Here is a 16133-nt window from a genome sequence, read left to right on the forward strand (position 1 = left end):
ATATTATTATTTGACTGACCCGCTTTAAGTAATTGACGTAGAGATGTGTATTCATGTTAAATTAAATGTAAGATAAAATAAAGGCATAATTTTTTCTTGTTATTTAATTGATCATTGGGCCTTCTAAAGTTTATTATATTTGTTCATGTCAAGGCAAGACAACCATTCAACTGATTACATGCTATCTTGAGTGGATATGAATTGGAAATTTTATTTAATACAAATCTAATAAATTAAAATTATTATTATAATTAAAACAAGCAAGAAAATAAAGAAATACATTCATATAAATTTTGAAGCCTGCCCTAACAAATCAGACTTAAACACTTAAGGGCATTTTAAAAGACACGGTAAGGTAAGGTAGGGTAGGGTAAGGAAAAGTAAGGCAAGGTAAGATAACTTTATTGTCATTTTTTTTTTACTGTAAGCACACTGGCCCACATTAAAAATGAAATTCTGTTGTCTGCTTGCAAGAGAAAGTGTATATCTACCTAAACACATACATAATACCCATATACACCTGCTACATACATACATAAATATATACCTGCACCATATAAAGCAGTGAGGAAAGGAGAACATTTAAAAAGCCCTGGCATGTACGCCCACTTGAGGAGGGGCTACAATTACCAGTTAGAGTCTAGCTGAGAGGTCTTCAAACTTGGCAACTTTAAGACTTGTGGACTTCAACTCTCAGAATTCTCCAGCCAGTGTTGAAGTTGCCAAGGTTGGGGACTACTGGTCTGGTTAGTAACTTTTACAAATATCTAGCAAAATTGAAGGTACTGTACTCACATCCTAGAACCAGATTGTTATGGTACTTTTCTATATTTCAGTTTCCTATATTGAAGTACACATTAATGGAGGCATCCACAGCAAACTACTACGATATCATAAAAAGGACACCGATGTATTGAGGTCATCACGTATGGTGCAGTAAAGTGCTTGAGTCCTCAGAATGGAAGAAAATATGCAAATCAAGGCAATGCATGATGACATCTTCATGCCTGTTTTATTATTTTCACTTCTGGGATCAGCCTCCCCTCAGATGCCCATCCATACTGACCTTTTTCCACTCATTGTATCATTTCTGCTTCTGTAATTTGAGGGTTGCACCAATGTTCTGTTTGTAGAAGATCCTTGATCTCTGTTTCTCGTTTCTGCAAGGATGATCTGATCTGTTCCAGATTGGTTTTAACTTCCAACATAAATTTCTTTTCTGGTAAATAATCTTGTGCTTCTTCTATATCCACCTGAGTGATACCAAGAAGTTTTTATATATTGCCTCAAAAATAGTAAGACAGCTGTGCCCAGATTAGCAAAATTAAAATGTATTAGCCTGAAGTTCTATTCAAAGAACAATAGATGTATAAAGTATTTGATTAAAAAAAAGTTACAAAAGAGGAAGGTTTAAAAGTTAAGCTAGTAATGCCCTAGTGGTGCTGCTATATGAAATTAATATCTTGTTAACTTAAATTTGAATTTGGTTGCTTTTCTAAAATTATATGAACCCTAGTACAAAAATTAGCAGCAATTGTGGATTTCAAATATCTTCCTGAAACAAAATCTCATGTGATTCCAGCTTAAAGCACCCATGACTTGCTACAGATTGGGATTGGCCTCTACTGAAAGATGAAGATTAATCTTACCACAAAGAAACCTTGTCCATTCTGTGATATGGTGTCAGACTTAATTTCTCTTGCATTCATTTCTGTTTCTCTATTTTCAGTTACCTGAAAGAAATTAAACTTTATCCAATTCACTTTACTCTCTCTCCTTCCCTCCCTCCCCCCCTCCCTCCCTCCCCCTATCTATCTATCTATCTATCTATCTATCTATCTATCTATCTATCTATCTATCTATCTATCTATCTATCTAAAGTATTTTCATTTCTATAATAATACCTGTTAGCCATGGACTATGGGATTTTGAAGCCAATAAATCGCTCATCAAACTATTATTAGTGCTTATCTCTAAGTCAGCATAGTCATGAAAATTATGTGTTAGCTGAGCAAAGCAGGAAAATGAATCTGACCAAATTTTCAATCCAATTTTCCACAGACTAATTAAAAATATAAAGTTAAAAACAAACTTTGCAACATTCCAAACTAAACTCAAACAAACTCAGTCTAACTCTAAAAGTTTAAGGCTATTCCAATTAAGATGGAAAGAACTACTTAAAAAATATTATATTTTCTTTTGTCTTCCAGCTGAATTATTCTTTCTCATAACCCTCATAAGCAACTTAACATGTCTACTTATTCTTCATCTGATGCATTTTGCTGATCACAATGTAATTTTATCTGAATATTTACCATTTTCTGTACATTTTCAATGCCAAGTCTACTTCTATGAAGTTCCTTGATGGCTAAATAGCATAAGAAAATGTATTAAAAACTGATCATTAGAGAAATATTATTAATGATATTCATCAATGGATTTTTTTTGTATAAACAAGAAAATGATTTTGTGACATGGTTTTGATGATTAGGAAGAATAGGTTATAGAAAGAATGATGAAAACTTGAAGACAGAGATTTGATTAAAATTATATGTATTATTGCTTAGATATCAAAACATATACAGTATACATAAAATAAATTAAAAAACAAACACACACACAGATACATAGGCAGTAAATACAGACACATCCATTTAGTTGCTGCAATTATATTGCATTGGAAGATCTGCAAGAAATACCATTAGTGAACAAGCAATAACTGGTGGGACTATAAAATAGAGAAAGTAATAGAAAATGAAGAAGTTAAAGTGCTCTGGGACTTTTGAATTCTAACAGACAGGCACCTGGTGCATAACATGCCAGACTTAATAATTGTTCATAAGAAAGATGAAAAAGTCTATACAGTGGACACAGCATATCTGAAGACTGTAGAATAGAAGAGAAAGAAATGGAGACGCTAATCAAATACAAAGACCTGCAAATAGAAATAGACTGACAAAAGCAAGCAAAGGTGATCCCAACAGTCATAGGTGCCTTGGATGCAATTCAAAACAACTGGAGCATCATTTGAACACCATCAGCATTGACACAATCACCATTAGGCAAATACAAAAGGCACCTTTAATCAGAACAGCTTCCATCCTGTGATGGTAACATTATCAAACATCCCAATTTGCCTAACCCAGGTCCTTGGGAAGGACTGTATTAGATGGATAAAAATCCAAAATATGGTAGGTATAGTTATAATTCTTCATCTCTATTATTCTATGGTATAAAATGCTTTAATACTAGAGTACAAATATTACATAAAGGAGGAGTAAAGAAAATCATAATGCCTGCAATGTCTATATCACACACAAAACCAAGGTTTTTGAGATAAAATACTTACTTAAATTATGCTGAGTATACAGACAATGTAGCTTCTGCATAATGCTTTTTAGGAGCCAAGACTGCAAAAAATAACAGTGAAACGAGAAATAATTGTATTTTATTATTTCATAAACCAGTAATAGAAGAGAAAGATCATGCATGCAGTAGCTTAACTGCTTAAATGCATTGTCATCCTCTAGGATGCAGTAAATACAACATAAACCCTAAAAATATGAACATAAATATAAAACAACACAGGAAACAAAAGTGATGCTAATGAGAAACTTATTAAAATAATGTACATGAACACACAAGGAAGAAGAAAATATAATTTTAGGGTTTAAAAAAACTGGCGTGCTTCCAAGAATGTATAACAATCTTAATTCTGGACTACCTCTTCTGTGTCTGCATTCATGCCTTGCACTTGGATCAGGTTCATGAGCTCCTCCTTTTCATGTCTCAGCTTCCTGTTCTCTTCTTCCAATCTCTGGATGTGTAATTAAATGATACAATGGAAATGAGGATCTGCTGGTTGATCTTGGAGTGTCAACAATGGTATTTCTGTTGTAATAAAAAGCTAAGAAGGGAGCATGCTTTCAAACATGAAAGGTGATTCACTATTGCTTCATTTCGTATACAGTGATCCCTCTATTATCGCGAGGGTTCCGTTCCAAGACCCCTCGCGATAATCGATTTTTCGCGATGTAGGGTTGCGGAAGTAAAAACACCATCTGCGCATGCGCACCCTTTTTTCTATGGCCGCGCATGCATAGATGGTGGAGTTTGCGTTCCCCGCCACCCACGCAAAGGGGAAACCCCGATTCGGCTCCTCGCTGCTGCTGCGCTACCGAGCAGATCAGCTGCTGGGCGGCCGAAGGAACCTTCCCTGGGTCTTCCCCCTCTTGCTGGCGGGCGGGCGAGCGGAGGAGCCGGGGTTTCCCCTTTGCATGGGCGGCCGGGAAGTTCGCCTTTGGCGTTTGGCTTCAGGACTCAGCTGGGAAGCGGCACGACTGTTTTAAAAGGTCGCAGCCGGCCTGGGGGGCTTCCCAGCACCCCCCCGAACCCGGGTTGGGGGTTCGGGGGGGTGCTGGGAAGCCCCCCAGGCCGGCTGCGACCTTTTAAAACAGCCGCGCCGCTTCCCAGCTGACTCCCGAAGCCAAACCCGGAAGTGGTTTTTTTAAAAATTAATATTTTTTTAAAAATCGCGATATAGCGTTTCGCGAAGATCGAGATCGCGAAACTCGAAGGATCATTGTATTAGGAAAATGGATTCAGTCGTCTCACCTAGCAGTTAACCAAGTAACACTGACCGATGGTTGCATTGGAAGGGATTAGTATTTAATATGTTTATGCATATTTCTGGATCTATGACTATGGATTTGGAATGGGGTCAGCTCTTGTGTGGCTAATCTACCCCATCAAAACTTGAACATATACAGTGGAAATCTAGATATTTTATTTCCCCAACAAGAGGACTTTGAAGAAATAAAAAGCAAGAGTACAGCTGTACAGCACTGCCAATCATTAAGAATGCAGAAGACGACAAGAAGCAATTCATAAATCATGCATATAATACGTATGTAGTTGCCTACCCTTCATTAAGGATGATTGCATTTTGCTTCTTACCTTTCTTGTGTCTTGCCAGCTTTTCTTTTCTTTTCCTACCATTTCTTGATATGTTTCTAGAGAAGATCTCAGGTGCTTTATTTTGTCACTGTATTGGTTTTCCACTGCCATTATGGCTTGCTTCTATCGACAGATTAAGGTGAGTAAAATAATCTTTAATGACAACTATCCTCTGAATAATCCTCTGAACCTAAACATTTGGATTATACTTCTTTTCCTGTAATATACACTTGATAACAACTTGACTTTCTATAATAGTTTACTTGGCTGGGGGGACACCAGGAAATCAGGGATTCATAATCTTGATCTTACGTGCTGGAGTATAAGATGCACCAGGGTATAAGACGCACCTTGGTTTTTGGAGCGGAAAATAGGGAAAAGAATCTGCTTACTAGGCATTCATCTGGCTAGTGTCCTTAGTCTGGTCAGCTTCAGCGCATTGTTTTCTCTCCTGGTTAAGGGCTTAAAAAAACATTTATGCTGAGATAGTAACAGTGAAAGAGATTTGAAGCCAGTAAGAGCTGGGAACATTATTAGCACCTGGTTAGGGCTGGAAAAAAACAGTTGGAGCAAGTTACACCAATGGAAAAAAACCCTGCAAAGACTTAGGGCTTGGAAAGCATTTTTCACAGAGAGAAACAATGAAAGAGCTTGGGAACATTAATAGCACCTGGTTAGGGCTGGAAAGAAACATCTGGAGCAAGTAAAGCAATGAAAAAACAACCTTATGAAGACAGAGTTTGGAAAACATTCTTCTTCTCAGAAAGTAACAATGAAAGAGCTTGCAAACCAGTAAAAGCTGAGAACATTGTTAGCACGTGGTTAAGGCTGGAAAGAAACTTCTTCTGAGTAAGTTAGAGTAATGGAAAAAACCCTGCAGAGACTTAGGGCTTGGAAAACATTCTTCATAGAGAGAAACAATAAAAGGGCCTACAAGGTAAGAGATGGGAAAATCTTTAGCAGCTAATTAGGGCTGGAAAAAAGCTACATTCAGAGTATAAGATGCACCCTAATTATCAGCCTCTTTTAGGGAAGAAAAAGGTGCGTCTTATACACCGAAAAATACAGTATACTATCAAAAGATTTTGACAAGTATCACAGGACCAAGAATGAACAAACCATTTAAATAAATCAATGAAGTGGTCCAAGTCACATGACATTGCTAACCAGTGTTTGGTGCTGCCATCTGCAAAAATTTTGAAATTATAAAATATTTTACTTGGGTTAGTGGAGATAGTACCCCTGAGGAATTGACCCTATCTTAAAATACATAGAGCTTTCAAACAAAGTCCGAATACATTTTTCTTCAAAACTGTTTTTTTTCCCTGCTGTTATTCCAGCAGTCCCCAAACTTTCAGACTGTGGACTGATAGTGGTGGGTGGTGGCAAGGATGAGGAAAGGGGATGGTTTTGTACACACAACCTAATCTTGTGCATGTACAAAGTGACCCTTGTGAGCTCGCTCAATGCTTACATCCTTTTTCTTGAGTAGCAAAATGTTTTCATTGCAATCAGGTGAAAGAATCTATCCAGAGAACTGGAATTTCTTTTATTTCAATTATCCCATAGATGAGAGGGGTAATGGGTTTTGTAGCCCAGATTATTTGCCTCTTCCTAACAAAGAATCAAAGGCCAGGGAAGTGAGGACAGAATTATAATAGGCTTGAACAATTGGACTAACGTAGACATATTTGGGCCCAGCAAGACTAACATTTCTTGTTAGACAATCCTTCCAGATTATAATCAGTGGCTGGCACATAAAAAAACATAGACCATAGAATAGAGTTGAAGATCTTCTAGTCCCACCTCTGTTTGAGCAGGAGACCCTATACCAGTGATAGTGAAACTATTGTGTGGAAACATTGCACATTGTTAGTACAGGGTACATGGTTGTTAGGGATTGCCATTGTAAACTGCATATTGTACACTTGTACCAAACTTGTACTTAAAGAGTTAATGTGCACTTAAAGAGTTAACTTGTACTTGAAGAGTTAATATTCAAGGCTGTTTCGTCACTTCCTCATTGAAGCTATAAAAGCTCATTATTCTGCTTCAGTCATTTCCTTTTCACTTTGCCTGAGAGAGGGGGAGTTGTGTTTACGCTTCGTGCGTATCTTCTTGTATAAGCTTCGTGCTTATTATCTATATTGTATTTTGCTTTGTGCTTCTATCTTGTGATTGCTCAGTGCTTATTATTCTGTATTCGCTATGTGCTTCTTCTGGATTGTTTATATTTTGTGTATATGTAAATAATACTTATTTAACTAAGTCTGTGTCTTGGCATTATCACACATCCACGCTCTGTTAAAATTCTCTGCTTGGTGATGTCGAAGGTTTCATAGCCTAGCTATACCGAGACATGCCAACACACATCCATGCTCATCAGGGCCATGTTCCAAAAAAGTCAAACTTCCCGGTTCTAGCTTGCATCCATGCCTGACAATCAGCTGACTGGCATGCATGCACAGGTCAGTTTTCAGCACTGCCACGCACATGAAGCACAGCTGATCATCACACTCACATGCACGCCAGAAACCCGAAAGACAAATAGGCAAGGGCACATATGCCAGGTGACATGGCTTCATGTGCCACTTTGAGCATGTGTGCCATAGGTTCGCCATAACGGCCCCAGTAATGGGCAGCCAAAATTTTTACTGCCACACTGTGGGTGTGGCTTATTTTGTGGGTGTGGCTTAATGGTCATGTTACTGGGTAGGAGTGGCTTGCTGGCCATGTGACCAGGTGGGAGTGGCTTGAATGATCATCATTGTTCAAGTGAACTGCTAAGTCCTCGACTTACAACCTTACCAGTGTCGCTCGCTTGGGTGACTATTTGCTTTGTGTTTCCCGTGCTCTCCTTCCTGGGTTGCCCCCTGCCTCAGGCTGGGTAGCTAGGCAAACGGGTGCTGCCAGAAGCATAAATGCTGCCAGCGCCGCTTCCACCCACGCCTTCTGCTTGCACTTCAGGCGGGTGTTGGCCGTTTGAGGCTGGAGAGGAACTGGGCAGGAGAGAGGGAAGCTCATCCGAGGCCAGGAAGGAGGAAAGAGGAAAAAAGCGAGGCGCACAGACACAGCAGCAGGGGGAAAAAAGGAGAGCCGAGCCGAGACCAGTAATCCAGGAAGTGACAGCCGCCGATCACCTGGAGCTGCACACTCATCTTCATTTCCACCTGCCTCCTGCCCACCCATGCTCGGCCTTGAAAAATGGCTATCCAGTCTCTCTTTGAAAGCCTCCAGTGATGCCTCATGTGCAAGTAAATAAATAAAGGAATAGCATGAATGAAGAGGAAAGGAAAATGTTGTCTGCCTTTGCTGTTAAACAAAGCCTGCTCTTTTATCCCAATATCCAGGTACAAATAGATTTTTTAAAATTTTATGAGATTTTCTCCCCTCGTGCATAGTGTATTAGACCAAGCTCGACAGTATTAAGTTTTCCAAAGTCCTGCCGATACGCTTTATCAAATAATTATATTTTCATCAGAAATGACTAGACAGTTCACAGACCTCTGACATTCCAAATGAAATTAAATCATTTGGAGAGTTTAGTTCTTCTTAATTATGCAGTTTTAATAACAGCATTAAAAATGTATTGGCTGTGATGCAGAGAGCCATGTAGTGAAATAATTATGTTCTCAGACAACAGATCCACAGGGCAACTATGTCAAACACAGGATGCCTAATTCAACATGAATTAGAAGATCACAGTTTCCAGCTTCAAATGATAATGGACATCTGCATAAACCTGCAGTAAAACTACTCATGCTTGTGCCTTCAAGTGAGATCTAAATTAACCAAGATCACCTCAACTGATGAGGAAGCTTCCCCCCCCCCCCCTTAGGGAAGACACATAATAAGCTCAACTACAGAAAAAACTAATACAACATTCTACTATTTCCTGGAAGGAAAGGAAGATTCCTTATTGCGTTTGCTTTCTTCTCAGCATAATGGAGAATGTTTTGGTGGTTGATGAACAAAGAACAAAGGAGTATTGAGAAGGTTTCTCCCAGCCTTTCCTTTCCTCCTCCAAAAAGGGGGCATAATTAATGGGGGTCCACTTTGTAGGAGGGAGCTTTGGATATACACACATCCATGATTGTCTGTCTTTGTGCATGATTGGTGACTGCAGTGGTAGTCCCTTAAAAGATCATCCTTCCCAGCACTAGGAATTAAGACACAGAAAATATATGGAAATATTTCCATGTATTTGAAGGAACAATTTTTTCTCCTCAAAGCACACAATCTATCTTTCTTTCTTTTCAATCTTTTTCCAATGTTTGTTCTATTTTTTTTTACTCCATAAAACTAATGGACATAGATATAAAATCTATGGATTTTATAGATCAGAGGTTTCAAACTCGGGCCACTTTAAGACTTGTGGACTTCAACCCCCAGAATTCCTCAGCCAGCTTTGCTGAGGTGAGGTGTTGAGCTTTGCTGGCTCAGGAATTCTGGGAGTTGAAGTCCAAAAGTCTTAAAGTGGCCCAGGTTTGAGATGCCTGGTATAGATACAGGTATGGATAGAAGTAGAGACCGGGGTGAAATGTACCTGGTTCATTCACGCCTGTCAGTTGTCAGGCAGCATGAGGCTCCACCCACCCACCCAGATGCCGCCATTTGGGTTCTTTCACCCTCTGCGCATGCGCAAACCATTCTGTGCATGCGCAGAGGGTAAAAGAACCCAAATGGTGGCATCCGGGCAGGTGGGCGGAGCCTCGCACTGCCTTTGCAACCGGCTCTCCGATGTCCAACAGGCATAAGTGAACTGAGAGCATTTCATCCTGGGGTAGAGATATCAGTCACACACACGCACACACACACACACACACACACACACACACACACACACACACACACACACATTTTCCAGAATGTTATTCTCAGACCCTGGTTAATCTAAACCAGTGGTTCTAAACCTGGGAGTCAGGACCCCTTTGGGGGTTGAACAACTGTTTCACAGGGGTTGCCTAAGACCATGGGAAAAGACAAATTTCCCATGATGTTAGAAACTAAAGCTTCTATTCTAGCGCATATTATTACAATCCGACCAATCAGACATTTACAATGGGAGTGTCCCTCTGACCTTCCTGCCAATCAGCTTAAAGCCCTGTTGGGAGAATTGGTGCTAGACTTATGGTTGGGGGTCACCACAACATAAGGAACTATGTTAAGGGGTCACGGCATTAGAAAGGTTGAGAACCACTGATCTAAACAAACAACAAACCTGCAAAATTGCTAGAGTCAAGTATCTGTTTAGTATTTGGATGATGGGCTCTAAGGATGCTGAAATATATTCTAAGGAGTTTAAAATTACAGTATTTCCTCACTATTGAGAAATAAACTATATGGCAGGTCTGCAGGTGCAGTTCAAGGAGACAATACCTTTTTATTGCCAGATAATTGGATCTTCTTCACTGTAAAGGCTTTCACCCACAAAATCACTAGAGGGAGCTCTCTTCTAATATGAAAACTTGAGTTTATGTTTTCAGAAGACATGGTCATATTCAGAATGGTGCAAAAGGCAGAGAACAGAACACACAACCTAGGTTTCTGTAGTCTGCAATTTTAAGATGTGTGGACTTCAACTTCCAAGCAACTTTTTAAAGTTGCCAAGTTTGAAAAACACAGATGCAAATGAATTAGATCAAAAGAGAGAAGTCTCTCTATATATATTTTCAGGAGAATTTCCTGAACATTTTTTTAATATGGCCTGATCCTAAACAAAGTTTGTTGCATTTGAATCTCATTAGTTTCAAAAGTTGCGGTAGGGTCTTTTCATCTGGTGCTTTCCAAAACGTGTTAAAAATCTGGGGAGTTACAATACATCCAATGAACAATAGATGCAAGACACTAATTTCTCTGCATAACATTTGGAATTCCCCCCCTCCCTAACAATGGCATCTTACAAATGCACAAGGCTTAATCCTACCTATCTATATAGACAATTGTAGTCAAAATAAGTCATATTCCATGCCAACCATCTGACATCCTTTATTTATCAGATGTAACTCAAGTAGAAAGGGTTCGGTTGACTCAGGTTTGTTCTCACGGTGAAATGAAAATCAATTGAGCACTTGGATTGTTTCTGTCATAACAGGAAAAAACAACAACAAATCACCTGGTTTTCTTTTCCAACATGTTCCAGCTCTTTGATAACTTTCACGTATCTGAGTTTCATCTGGTGCAAGTCTTTTGCAAGCTGCACAGAAATGCAAACAGAAAAAATAAATCCATGTCATTATTGAATACAGATCCTTAACAATGTGTCATGGGTGAACATTCAGTCAACATCTAGCTGTACTGTATTGCAAGAGAAACAACATGGATGGTTGAACTAGCACAGGCAGACAGCAAGCATTTCATTTTAGGGGGTTCAATTAATTCACAATTGTTACATGGGAAATCTTTGACTTACAACCATCCTTTTAGTGATCATTCAAGGTTAGAAAAAAGTGACTTTTAACCAGTTCTTGCATTCACGAGTGTTGCAGGATCCCCAAGGTCATGTGATTGAAATGTAGCCACTTGGCAACTGGTATGTATTTACAATGTGTTCTGGGGGCATGTGATCTCCATGTGTGATCTTCACAGACAGCTTCCAACAAGCAAAGTCAATGAGAATGCAGTGGTACTTCTACTTACGAACTTAATTCGTTCCGTGACCAGGTTCTTAAGTAGAAAAGTTTGTAAGAAGAAGCAATTCTTCCCATAGGAATCAATGTAAAAGCAAAGAACACATGCTATTGGGGAAACCACAGGGAGGGTGGAAGCCTGTTTCCTGCCAGGAGATTCCTAAAGAGGCCCCATGGAGGCTTCTCCCTGCCTTTTCCAGTTACAGTTTCAGAAGCTCGGGTTTGTAAGTGGAAAATGATTCATGAGAAGAGGCAAAAAAATCTTGAACACCCGGTTCTTATATAGAAAAGTTTGTAAGTAGAGGCATTCTTAGGTAGAGGTACCACCACTGTACTGAACTTGCTTAATGATCTTGTCATTCATTTAACAACTTTAGTGGTTCTCCAAACAATCGTTGGAGAAAGGTTGTAAAATCAGAAGTAACTTACTTAGCAACTGCTTTAACAATAGAACTTTGAACGTTCCAATAGTGGTCCCAAGTTACAAATTACAATTTTTAATACTGTTTTGACTTAGCAACTTTAAATTTTAAAATCCGAGACAGGTTTAGAAGTATGGTGCATGGCTCGGCAGACATACAATTAACATTAAAGGCACATATTTTCTATTCATGGTATTCTATTGTTCATTGAATGAATGTATGTGGATTTGTGAAATGTTTTTAATGTCCTTCTATCTTTCTGTGAGCAGAAAAGGCAGCTCTTCAAATCAGGCACTGCAAAGGAAGATCTCATTCCAATCTTACCTTATTGAGCATTTGAGTAAAAGTATCTGTCTTTTGAACCAGGCGTAAACATAGTTCTATCACAGGGCAGAATGCTTCTAAAAACCCAATTTGATATGTATTATTCATTAAATAGATGACCATGAAAAAAATGTTTTCTTAAAAGACAAATATTGCAATAGGAAGAGGAAGAAGCAACTACTTTGTGTTTAGTAACATTTAAATGAGAAAACTGGGGAGTTCCTGAAAAATATCTACTTCTGCTTCATTGACTATGCTAAAACATTTGATTGTGTGGATTGCAACAAATTGCATCAAGTTCTTAAAGAGATGGGAGTACCAGACCATCTTATTTGTCTATTGAGAAACCTATATGTGGATCAAGAAACAACAGTGAGAACTGGACACGGAACCACTGATTGGTTCAAAATTGGGAAAGAACTTCGGCAAGGCTGTATACTATCACCCTGCCTATTTAACTTATATGCAGAGCACTTCATGAAAAAGGCGGGGCTAGATGAATCACAAATTGGAATTAAGATTGCCAGGAGAAATATCAACAACCTCAGATATGTAGATGATATCACTCTAATGACAGAAAGTGAACAGGAACTAAAGAGCCTCTTGATGTGGTTAAAGATGGAGAGTGCAAAAGTTGGCTTGAAACACAACATTGAGAAAACTAAGATCATGACATTGGGCCTCCTCATTTCCTGGCAAACAGATGGGGAAGAAAGGAGGTAGTGACAGATTTTATATTCCTGGGCACCAAGATCACTGCAGATGGAGACTACAACCAAGAAATTAAACGATGCTTGTTCCTGGGAAGGAAAGCTATGGCAAATCTGGACAACATGCTAAAAAGCAGAGACATCACTCTGCCAACAAAAGTGCATATAGTCGATGCTATGGTTTTCCCAGTTGCAATGTATGGTTGTGAAAGTTGGACCATAAGGAAGACTGTGCGCCAAAGAATTGAGGCCTTTGAACTACGGTGCTGGAGAAGACTCCTGCGAATCTCTTGGGCTGCAAGGTGGTCAAACCGGTTTGTCCTAGAGGAGATCAACCCTGACTCGGGGTTGGAAGGTCAGATCCTGAAGATGAAACTCAAATAAATTGTCTACCTAATGAGAAGGAAGGACTCACTGGAGAAGAGCCTAATACTGGGAATGATTGAGGGCAAAAGAAGTCAGCATGAGCTTAAATGGACTCCAGGGAACAGTAGAGGACAGGAAGGCCTGAGGAACATTGTCTATGTAGTCGCGATGGGTTGGACATGACTTTGCAACCAACAATAACAGCAAAAATGAGAATGAATGTGAAAATGAACCACTGATACATTAATATTCATTATCGACAAATATCGACTATCTTAGGAGACGTGTCTCTCTCTATTGTTTTCTTGGTACTTTTGGTGATGTTTTGTAAGGGGTTGTACAGTGGTGGTATTTTTTCTGTTTATTATATTCCTTACTGCATAAAGTCAATGTATCTTGGAAATGATCATCACTGTTTACCTTCATAATGTATAATTTTGCTGATCTATATGGAATGTAAAATAGCTCTTCTTTCGATTGGTATCCATCCAGCTGAACATCAGGAAACAACTGCCCAGGAGAGCTTGGATAACCTGCAACATATAAAAATATAAAGAAAAAGAAAGAATAGGGCTGTGCAATGCTACAGATATAATTCTGAAGTATTGCTTTGAAAAAATCCTGGTGTCAGAATGTAGCATTGTGAGCAACTCATTAAAACTACTACACCCCCCCCCCCTGAAACTGAATAATTTTCCTTGCAAATAGAGTTCCGGGACAGAGATGCGGCTGCTTTAATGAATTATTAACAGATGCTGTGCTCTTCTTACAACACATTCTGAAGCACCATTTTGTTATCAAGTATGAAATATTGCACAGCCAAAGAAAGACACTTGGGCCTTTAAGACAACTTTTTCCACCCTGGTCCTCTCCATCTAAGTTTCAGAATTTCAAGATAATTGAATAGTTGGTCTAATTTGTTTATTTTATTTATTTATTTTGTCCAATACACAATGAGGGTTTTAGTGGGTGTATACACATAGTAAAATACATGATGAAGGTTATAGAGGAGATACTCATAGTAAAATATATCTAAGAAATAATAGAAAAGAAGATAAAGTAATAGAACATATCAATGAAAGAATAGAAGAAGAGATATAGGAATAGAAGAAAGGTATAGGAGATATAGGAGAGTAATAGGATAGGGGACGGAAGGCACACTAGTGCACTTGTACTCGCCCCTTACTGACCTCTTAGGAATCTGGATAGGTCAACCGTAGATAATCTAAGGGTAAAGTGTTGGGGGTTTGGGGATGACACTATGGAGTCCGGTAATAAGTTCCACACTTCGACAACTCGGTTACTGAAGTCATATTTTTTACAGTCAAGTTTGGAGCGGTTAATATTAAGTTTAAATCTGTTGTGTGCTCTTGTGTTGTTGTGGTTGAAGCTGAAGTAGTCGCCGACAGGCAGGACGTTGCAGCATATGATCTTGTGGGCAATACTTAGATCTTGTTTAAGGTGTCTTAGTTCTAAACTTTCTAGGCCCAGGATTGAAAGTCTAGTCTCATAGGGTATTCTATTTCGAGTGGAGGAGTGAAGGGCTCTTCTGGTGAAGTATCATTGGACATTTTCAAGGGTGTTAATGTCTGAGATGCGATATGGGTTCCAAACAGATGAGCTGTATTCGAGGATGGGTCTGGCAAAAGTTTTGTAAGCTCTGGTAAGTAGTGTGAGATTGCCAGAGCACACAGGCAAGCTCACACAGGCCATGTTGCTGAACTACACCTTCCCAAAATCTCTTATTCCTGGCTAAGAATGCTGGTAAGTGTAGTCCAGCAACCTTTGGACTGCCATTTGCTTATTCCCGCGTTGTTGTTCTTTTAAATACAGATTTGAAAAGATGATATAAAGAAGCAAGGCAATACAACTATTCACACTCTGAAGGATAGGGCAAAAAGAGGACACTGATACCCTCATAGATTTATCATTAACTCAATAGTAAAAGGAGTTTAAAATAAGGTGCGCCCAAGTGATACAAAGCAGAAGGCATATATGTGATGGTTTCAGTAAGGTGTTTCATGCCACTGAGACAACATAATTCACTTCACTGAGGGAGGAGGTGAGAAGATGCTTTTCCAAAGTATTTTGTGTGGTTTGGGTGTTTCCCAACAACTCATCAGCCTTCTGGAAAAGTTGAAAGGCACCAAGTTGCCTTACAATTTGGGTACATTCTCGACTCCCCAACAGTAGTGGGTTCCAAATGTTGTTGCTACTGGTTCATTCATGCGCACTTCTTCTGCATATGTGCAGAAGTGTCCGATATGGGTGGATGGAGGCTCTCGCCACTGCTATGGAGTCACAGAACCAGGCTGAACCGGAAGCAACCCACTGCTGCCCCCCAAGTTTCCCAGGGTTTGTAAATGAAAGAGAAATTATATTTATTATAAAAATAAGACATGGCAAAGGAAAGGCTCAAATTTTGCCGGGGGAATTATATTGTGAAATGGCAGGCAGGCTACAGGGATATTAGTTTCTGCTTATGTTGTGCAAAGTACCTTTCTCTGCTTCCTTTTGGTTTTCTTCATTTTCACTGCGACGTTTTGCAAAGGAAGTCTTACCATTGTGAAAACTCTTGTTCTCATTTGAGAAAGTTTGCCCTGAAAAAAAAAAACGACCTGAAAAATTTATTTATTTATTTATTTGTTTATTTGTTTGTTTATTTATTTAGTTAGTTAGTTAGTTAGTTAGTTAGTTAGTTAGTTAGTCCAATACACAATACATAT

General features: G+C 39.0%; 1 protein-coding gene across 5 annotated transcripts in view; it reads right to left on the reverse strand.

Annotated features, from left to right (window-relative positions):
- Window positions 1-306: 306 nt before the first annotated feature.
- Window positions 307-16133, reverse strand: part of LOC139158939 (chromosome partition protein Smc-like) — a 46874-nt gene continuing 31047 nt past the window's right edge. For 2 of the 5 annotated variants that reach the window (XM_070736274.1, XM_070736271.1), the window contains exons 4-12: window positions 15906-16007; window positions 13828-13940; window positions 11072-11152; window positions 4957-5079; window positions 3725-3817; window positions 3350-3410; window positions 2316-2368; window positions 1650-1733; window positions 307-1253 (exon numbers count right to left, since the gene is read on the reverse strand). In XM_070736274.1, the coding sequence (XP_070592375.1) occupies window positions 1077-1253; window positions 1650-1733; window positions 2316-2368; window positions 3350-3410; window positions 3725-3817; window positions 4957-5079; window positions 11072-11152; window positions 13828-13940; window positions 15906-16007 (887 nt within the window). In that variant the 3' untranslated portion in view covers window positions 307-1076. The remainder of the gene's footprint in view (window positions 1254-1649; window positions 1734-2315; window positions 2369-3349; window positions 3411-3724; window positions 3818-4956; window positions 5080-11071; window positions 11153-13827; window positions 13941-15905; window positions 16008-16133) is intronic. The other 3 variants (XM_070736272.1, XM_070736273.1, XM_070736275.1) reach the window with 3 other exon arrangements.

This window comes from Erythrolamprus reginae, chromosome 2 (assembly GCF_031021105.1).
Source record: "Erythrolamprus reginae isolate rEryReg1 chromosome 2, rEryReg1.hap1, whole genome shotgun sequence".
NCBI classification, from domain to species: domain Eukaryota; kingdom Metazoa; phylum Chordata; class Lepidosauria; order Squamata; family Dipsadidae; genus Erythrolamprus; species Erythrolamprus reginae.